The sequence below is a fragment of the Mirounga leonina genome, unplaced genomic scaffold, assembly GCF_011800145.1.
Source record: "Mirounga leonina isolate KUSES-001 unplaced genomic scaffold, KU_Mleo_1.0 Mir_418, whole genome shotgun sequence".
Taxonomy (NCBI): domain Eukaryota; kingdom Metazoa; phylum Chordata; class Mammalia; order Carnivora; family Phocidae; genus Mirounga; species Mirounga leonina.
This window is the reverse complement of record NW_023270739.1, coordinates 9,329,292-9,338,209: the sequence shown is the minus strand read 5'-3', so window position 1 is coordinate 9,338,209 and position 8,918 is coordinate 9,329,292. Positions and strand designations below refer to the sequence as shown.

At 50.0% G+C, this 8,918-nt stretch overlaps 1 protein-coding gene across 1 annotated transcript in view; it reads left to right on the top strand.

Moving 5' to 3' along the window:
- ISX (intestine specific homeobox) overlaps positions 1 to 7,920 on the top strand; it is a 19,305-nt gene extending 11,385 nt beyond the window's left edge. The window contains 3 exon segments of the mRNA XM_034987242.1: positions 4,752 to 4,903; positions 6,574 to 6,687; positions 7,513 to 7,920. Of these exon segments, the coding sequence (XP_034843133.1) occupies positions 4,752 to 4,903; positions 6,574 to 6,687; positions 7,513 to 7,752 (506 nt within the window). The 3' untranslated portion in view covers positions 7,753 to 7,920.
- Positions 7,921 to 8,918: the final 998 nt, after the last annotated feature.

Below are 8,918 nucleotides of genomic sequence, written 5' to 3'. Positions count from 1 at the left end.
ATCATCACCATCACCACCATCATCATCATCACCATCACCACCATCATATCATCATCATCACCATCATCATCATCTCTCAAAGATGAACATCTATCCTGAGAATGTGTAATTCAGAACTAATATGAAAACATATTTTTCTAACTGACCAGTAATTTGCAGGCAGCCCACTCTTCACAAAGTCAGAGATTATGCAGAAAAGAAGTAGATCCTTTCCTTCTTCACCCCACCTCCAAATTATGCCCTCTAGTCCTGCCAGAAATAGGAAAAGCCACATATATCTTAACAGTTGCTCCTTTAGTTACACAAATGGAAGCATTGAAAAAATTATTCTATTAAGGAGTCTATTCTTAGTCATGAACCTTGTTTGCCTAAGTTTCCTTCTGGAGAGAATGGAGGAGGTGGCTTCTTTTTGTCATCACTTACAGTCTGTTCCTAATCCTCTGTTCTCTGTGATGCTTGCTTTCCCAAGTTCTGGTCTGCACCCTACATTCTCTGTCCAGGATCCCCCATTCCATAGCTCTGTACTCCCAGAAGAATCCTAACTCCATACTGTCTTGGATGCCGCAATTTGCCCAGCCAACCTGAAATCTTCCATCCTGTGAATTTTTTTTGCAATGTCCTATAGAACTGCACAGTATTACTATCACCTAAAATGCTGGCCTTTGGGAGTGAATGGAATGAATGCAATACTGTCAGCACGGCTCGTTCATTTTTGTACTCCTGCAGACAGGCCCCCGGTGCCTATGAGATGCTGGGCACAGAGGACATATTCAGTAAGACTCGGCAATGGGTTGACATTGCCATCTCTCTCTGCATCAATTCTGATTGACTTCAGTTCTACCCCTAAACACACTGCTAGCCCTAAACACAGAATAAATACCTCTTCTTAAAATTTTTAAAAAGAAGGTAGACTAGGGGAGGGAAAAGGGATAGGAAGAGAGAGAGATCAGGTCCGATCAGGTGGTTCACAGTCCAAGAGCTTGTTCTAGCGGATGAGAATGTTTGAGACCTCACAGTCTGTGACCCCCAAGAATCTCCCAAAAGTCAGTGAAATGAGTCAAAGTCTTTTGAGGGAAAAGAAAGATTAACAACAAGCTTGAGGGGTAGTAGGGAGGGGTGAGACCAAAGGCAGACTATGAAATGCCATTTCTGTCACTGAGACAACTGGGCCTGGTTAATCCCAGAGATGAGGAGTAGCTTCAGCAGAAATCTCTCCTCTCTGGCCCTCACCCGCCACCAAGCAAACTGGTTCCCCAGGCAGGCCCAAGGCAAGGTGTTTTAAGCCATTCAGCCTCCACCTGAAGAGAAAGAGAATTACAGGATGTCAGGGTGTATTTGGCTTGCTCTCCTCCCCCATTCCACAGATGGGGAGACTGAGGCCCAGAAGGTAAATGAAATGTGGCCCAAGTTGTAAAGTTCAGGAAAAGCTCAGGTCTCCTGATGTCCAGTTCAGTGGGTTTCCTTCTAGCGAATGATAACAGGATGGATAACAAGCGTGCACACAACGCACACACACACCGCACACATGCACACATGCCACACACATGCACCCACAAGACACACATGCATGCACACACAACACACACACAACACATACACAACACACACATGCACACACGTGTACGTATACACATGCCACGCACGCACGCATGCACACACACACACTCTTTGGTTGTTAAACCATCACAACTGAAATCTACTCTTCACCCAGTGTCAACTCCAATTCATAGCCTGCAGTGGTTTTACCTCTTATTTGGAAGGAATAAGAAAGTGAGCTAGGTGGGAGAAAGGAGACCTCAGCAGGATTTCAGATCCCCACCGTCTTTTCTTGTCATCCCATCTGACCCGTAACATCTGACATTGGTCCTCAAAAGGGAAAGGGATTTGGGGAGGGGGTTTGTACCTTTCCTACAATTCCTAAAATTACATCACATGGACTTTGTCCAAGTAAAACTAGAATTGCAGCCCTGTCCTCAGAAGTGCATGGTCAGGAAAACAAACCCGCCACCATCTGATTCCATCCTTCCTCCACCGTCTGTGACCCTTGTCCCTATCAGGAGGTACAGGGGAGGCTACAAGTGGAAGATCTTCTTTACTCTTCTTGCTTCCCTGGCCCTTCTCCAGAGCAGCTGTCCCAAAGCCTTCTTCATCCTTCCTGCCCTAACCCCTCCACCTCTCTTACTCTCTGCTGGAGACCTGACTTCTGGCTCACCTGCCCTGAAACTCACACGATACCCTCACCTGTGTAGTGACTGTCTGTGACCAGTCTGTCCTATAGCTGCCCCATCCAGAGCCCTCTCTCCCCCTTGGTCTTCAGACGCGGTCCAGGCTACTCTCTGAAACATCTCCCCAGCTTCCCCCTCCCCTTCTAGCACCTTCTCAAGACTTGAATTCTCCTCCTACTTATTGTTGCCACTTCTCCCCAACCATTCATGCCTCCATCCACTTTAATTTAACGTATATTTGTCAGAATCTTTATGAAGTATCAGATGCCACATTGGGTGTGTTTGGGGTAATGCAAACATAGGTCCTCTTTCCTATGGCTTCTGCCATCATAATTCTACCCAAGTAGTCTTTCTGTGGTCCTCAATGTCCTCCTAAATGCCAAATTCAGGACCACATGCCTCAAATTCATCTCAGAACAAGACAAGCTAAATATACATACGTGCATGCATGCAGGCCAAAGTCAAGGTACAGCACCACTCCCGGCATATAATAGGTGTTCAATAAACACACTGGTATTTTCTGACTTTTCTTCCTCTTCACCCTCTCTTGTTTTTAATTCTATTCTCACTCCTTTCTAAAGTTCTCTTCCCCAAGTGTTTGCTTGGGTACTGCTAGTGTCTGAGCTTCCTCTGGCTCAGGTCAGGTTCCCCAGAGAACAGAGTGACATAGAGATTTGCTGGAGAACATTTACTGGGGGCTTTTCATGATGTTATCATGTCCTTTCTGTTTTAATCCCAGAACCATACACTCTCTCTCCAGTTAGCAACTGCCATTCTTCCTCCACATGCCCAGCACACCTTTGTGGACTTGTCTGCAGCCGCTGCCTCTCCTTTGGCGCCCTTCCACTGCCCACCGAGCCCTCATTGCCTGTTCCATGGAACCGCTATGACCATTCTCTGTCCCTGTTAGAACTAACCTATCCCCAGCATGGACACAGCTGAACCTCTTTCTTGAGACAGTTTCTTCACCGGGTGTCCTCCTTTTCTTCCTATCTTGGGGACCTGCCCAGCATGGTGTCCCTCGCTGGTTTCTCTTGGTTCCCTCATGGATTGCTGATCCTCTACTCAGTGGAGGGGCCCAGGCTTACCCCTAGACCTCCCACTCTTCTCCACATGCATTTCATGCCTGAGTGATCTCAGCTATGCCCAGACTACCCAAGCCATACCCTTCCCAAATTTGAACCACAGTCCTGAGACCCACTTTAAGCTCCAAACATATATTCAGCCACCTATTCGAGAGTTGTTTCGAACACCCAATAGGCGTCTCAAAGTTCACATGTCCCAGTAGAATAGCTGATTCCCCATCACACACACACATGCGCAGACCTGGCTTCACAGGCACAAGTGGGACCAGTGTAGTTGCCCACAGTATTGCATACAGACGGAAGGCTGGCACTTGGGCTTAATGCTTATGGTCATCTTAAAATCCTTAATAATTTCACGTGTGAATCTGTGCTTTGTAAGTGAAGTTTAGTGGGACCAGGAAGCAAGCACTAAAGCCCTGAAGCCTTGACTCAGTGCTCAATGCCCCTCTTACTACCTCCTTGCTTCCCTGGGATGGGCTCTAGGCCACTTGTTTCCCCATCCCTACCCAGTAACCACTGCCTCCTCCATCCCATGTGATTCTAGGGAGGGGAGGGGTGTCAGGATATGGACGGGAGGAAGGTCAAGGTATATGTGACCCTGGTGCCAAGTCAACAGGTGGGCCCTGGGTCCCTGTAAGGGTCCACACTTACCCTATTAGTATCCCTGTGTATTCAAGAGAGCATGAACTTACACAGCAAATTTAAAAACCTAAGCAAACAACAACAACAGAAAAACCACACTGACAGGTCAAGAGAGAGAATGCAGAAGAAAATAAATAGCTTTTTTCCTGCTTTTTTGGACAAGAGCACCACATTTTCATTTTACATTAGGCCCCAGAGCTGATGTAGCCAGCCCTGAGTGGACACGAGGTTGGACAGTTAGATTGGAAACAGGTTGTAAGGCACTGACTACTGTGGAGTTCAGTCTTTACTTTGTAGACTAAGGCTGGCAAGATTTTCCTGTAAAGGGCCAGATGGTAATTATTTTAGGCTTTGCAGGCCATATGGTATCTGTTGCAACTACTCAAAGCTGCTTGCAAAAGCAGCCATAGACAATACATAAACCAAAGGGAGGGCTGTGTTCCAATAAAACTTTATTTACAAAAACAAACAGTGGGCCAGATTTGACCCTCAGGCTATAGTTTGCCATGCCCTGTTGTAGACAAGGGCGAGTCATTGAAGGCATCTGAGCAGCAAAAAGGACAGTCACAAGGGTTTCTAGAAAGTTACCTTGACCCCCAATGTTCAGGATGGATCAGAGGGGCCAACCCAGGGGCAGGGTTTCTATTGCAAAATATTGCAAAACTCCAAACTGAGGAGCCAGTAGCAAGACTCTGTAGTGGGCAGCAGGGGTTGAAAGAGTGAAACCAAGTAACACAAAAGCCTCACCAGGGTGCCAATAGCAAGATCACTAACCCAACTTGAACCCTCTTCCATCCAGAGGAAAGGAAGAGCAAGCGGAGGGTCCGAACCACCTTCACTAGCGAGCAGCTGCATGAGCTAGAGAAGATCTTCCACTTCACCCACTACCCAGACGTCCACATCCGCAACAAGCTGGCAGCCAGGATCAACCTCCCAGAAGCTCGGGTGCAGGTACAGCTGTCCCCACCCTCAGCCTCCGACCTCAAGGCTTTGGGGGACAGGGATGAGACCCTGTGGATCATGAACCCTCCAGGGCTGCCCCATCTGAAATTTCCCATTGCCTTTATCCCTTGAATACAGTCACATTTGCCCATTATTATTTCCAGGAAATGAGGTCACCATGGCTACAAGATGGTTTCTCTCTTTAGGAGGTGGAAATGGAGCAAGGCGGCATCAGTGATGGCCATTGATATCTGCTTCCTGCCTTCCCTCTCCACCTGGCTGTAGTTCCAGAAAATGGCCCACCATGCAGCCCCATTCACAAAATAGATCTTGACAATCTAGACCAGTGGTCATCAAAGACCAGTGGCCCTTTTCTGTAAAAGGCCAGATGATAATTATGCTGGGCTTTGTGAGGCCATACAGTCACTGTCTAAAATGTTATTGATGAGCTCTACAATTTGAATTTGGTATAATTTACATGTGCCACAAATAGTCTTCTCCCTTCTATCTTTCTTCCCAACCGTTTAAAAATGCAAAAGCCATGCTTAGCTCATGGGCCATACAAAAACTGGGAGGAAGGCCAGATTTATCCTGCAGGCCTTAGTTTGCCAAGCCCTGATCCAGACTCCATGGGTGTCACTTTGAAGACAACACAGAGATGGGGAAAGGGCCATCCAGGGTCGGAGATCTACCTAATCCAGAATCTGTCATTTCTTCCCCTTGGGGTGTCTGTGGCTTCTTCTGTGGTTAGAGATACAGTAGCCCTTGTCAATCACCAAGGGCATGTCCCGCCTCTTTGCACACCCCCAGTTTTGCAAGTACCACCCTAGCAAATCCAAATCCAATCGTGGCACTGTTGGCTGGCTCTAAAACACTTCTCTACGTCACTCTTTTTCTTTTTCCATCAAATATGATGGACTCATTCCAAATTCAAAAATCTGAGCCAAGGCCCAGGTCAACATTTTACTCTTAATTTTATCCCAACCTACTTTTCTTCTGGCTAAGGACCACCGCTGTTTTAGCCTTCTCCCTTTCCCTTCCCATTTAGAATCAGTCAGGAGCTACGTGGACAGCACCTGCGTCCGCTGTAAAGCTGCCTTGGCAGAATGGCCAAGAACAAACACCCACGTGTCAGGGACAGCCAGGGCACTCGTGAAGACAGGGAGCTGCCAATATTCAACCTATAGACGCCCAGGGGCCCACAGGGGGTTGCGAGCCGGTGGCCTGCCAGCAGGAAACAGCCCACAGATGAGTTTTATTTGATCTGCACAGCGTTTTCAATATCAAAGCGTTCACATAAAAATCGAGATTTCCGCCTTAGATATTGGATGGGCCTGTAATGCCAGGCTTGCATATCTATAGGATGCTTGCTGGCTGAAGCTGAGACGCTGTGCCTTCAGGCTCTGTTCCCTATGGACCCCACTGCTCCTACTTATACGGCATCCAGCTGCTGCACTTGGGCGTGAGCCCCTGGCACCCCAGGCACCGAAGGTTCTGATCCCTGGTCCCCTCTCAGAGGGCAGAGCTCCAGAGCCAAGGAAATCCTGATGCCATGGAGCTTTCTAAATTGTAAAGTGCCAGTCCCTGGGAAAGCATCAGGATCACGCTTTTGGGGGAACGTACTGGATAGAGAGAAGCCCTGCAGCTGATCTCCATCCTCTCTCTCTCGCCCACCCCAGATCTGGTTCCAGAACCAGCGCGCCAAGTGGCGGAAGCAGAAGACCGGCAGCCCAGGGGCTCCGCAGCAGCTGAGTGAGGCCCGCTTGGCCCTGGCCACGAACCCGGACGTGGCCGTGAGTGGCTGAGGCACCAAGGGAGAGTTGGGGGGGGGGTCTCTCAGCAAACATCCCACCCAGAACCAGAAGCAAGGAATCCTGGGGGCTCTGCATACAGTAAAGAGTACAAGGGAGACTCTTCCAGAAAGCATGGCCAAGAGTACGCTGGATGTCTGTGGGACCTGGGACAAGCCGCTGCCCCTCCCCACATCCTCATTCCCTGAGTGACAATCACTCTGCCTCTCCTTCCTCCAGAGACGGGCTTGTATTATTGGGCAGAACTTCACAGTCTAAGGACCAGGCAGGCAGGGAGTAAGGGCAGGTGCCCGGAGGTTGAGCAGGTAGGCTCTGGAGTCAGACTCCCCAGGTTGGAATCTCAGCTCTGCACTTAGCAGCAGTGTGGCCCGGAAGAGTCACTTGGCCCCTCCGAGGAGAGTAGTAGTTCGATGAGGGTGAAATCGCTGAGACATGAAAAGGTTTGGCGTGAGCATGGGCCATCCGTGGGGTCCGTGCATATCGGATGGTGCATCAGCTGCACACAGTGCAGACAGTCCTGCGGTCAGAGGTTCCCGCAGGCCCGCAGTGACACTTGAGGTAGGATGTCTTTATTTATCCACGTTTTGCTAATGCAGAAACTGGGCACTGAGAAGCAAAGTGGCTTTTTCATATCAAGCAAGTCCTATAAATGCCAGGATTGGGACCAGGTTTACCCCAGGGTACACGTTTCTCCCCAATGTGGTCCCCTACCCACCCTGAGCCATCCAAGTCCTGGGGGAAAGGTTGGGACAGCCCCGGGTGAAGCCTAGGACTCACTTCTCTCTCTTGATTTTCCCCCTGTGACAGGGCTCCAGGCTGCAACCCTTTGCTCCGCCCCGGCTGGCTCTCCCCACCGGGTGCTATCCACCAGCTCCCAGCCAGCCGGCCTCTGCCTGGTGCCCTGGCCGGGTCACACTCCTGCCATGCCACCTGTGGGAGACACAACCTCTCGTAGGCCCTCTCATCCAGCCAACCTGCATCCCTGCTCTGTGCTTCCTCCCACCTGCACACCCCAAATGGGGCAGCCCCTGTGCCACCTCAACATAGGGATCGAATCACCTCTCGGCAATGGCACCGCTTCCCTCTCCAGGTGAAGACAAGTGGCAGGAGGGTGCCCAGGCTTCTGGAGGAATCCATCTCACCATCCAAAGATGACCCTGAGCACGCCCGGAAGGAAGTTTGCATTGGACTCAGCAGCAAAGTGAGGAATACAGGAGCTCTCTTCGCTCCTCCCAAGGTTGCCCTCCTGGCTCAGAAGACAGAGGCTGTGTGAGATCCCCAGATGAGCTCTGGACCAAAGACGGCATCATCTGGCACTCCTGCTTCCTCTAACTCGCTGTGTGACCTCCAGATGGTTACTCACCCCCTCTGGACCTCATCTCTAACACAGACAGTTGGACAAGGTGACTTCCGAGGGCCCTTCTGGCTCTTCCTTTGGTGAGGTGAACCATGATGAGAACAGAGGCAGAGAGGAGGCCAACGAGGGGTTGCCTGTACATTCATGCATGACACATTTATTGAGCATCTACTGAGTACTCTATAAATGGAACTGGATCTGGACACAAAAACCATGGCTCTGCCCCCAGGAGCTCAGTCCACTTTGGCCCAAGGGGTCGTGCTGAGCTTCCCCTGCAAGCCGAACGTGTGCTCAATGACCTTGCTGTTGGCCCAGTGACCTTGCCATTGGTCCATGCTTAACAAATTCTGTATGGCTTTGATATGAATGTACAAACTGGGAGAGAAATATAGGGAAAGTTATTTTTAATTTAAGACAGAATGTAGTGACTTTGGTTATCCTGCTGGACTGGGGAGGGATGCTGCATTTCCGGTCTGAATAAAGAATATGACAGGAAGCTGTTTTCAGAGTTTATTTCCCAGGACTAGTGCAAGGGACCAGCTGGAAGGCCAGCCTCCCTCCGTTGTGAAGAGCCTAAGGACTCTGCCGTTTCCTTGCAGTGAGACCTTGGGCAAATCACAGGCCTGGTCTGAGCCTCAGATTCCACATCTGTAAAACGGAGGTGGTAAGCCCCACCTGCCTGCTTCGAAGAGCAACCAGGAGGCTCTGAAGGGGAGAGGAAGTGCTTCACCAAGTGTGAGGTCCGCGCCCGTTGTGGAGCGATGGCGTTGTCCCCAGATCCCACTAGGAAAGGGGCTACTTTGGGTCCGGGCCCTGGAATACGCCACCCCTACTCCCAGGGAGGTCACCCTCGACC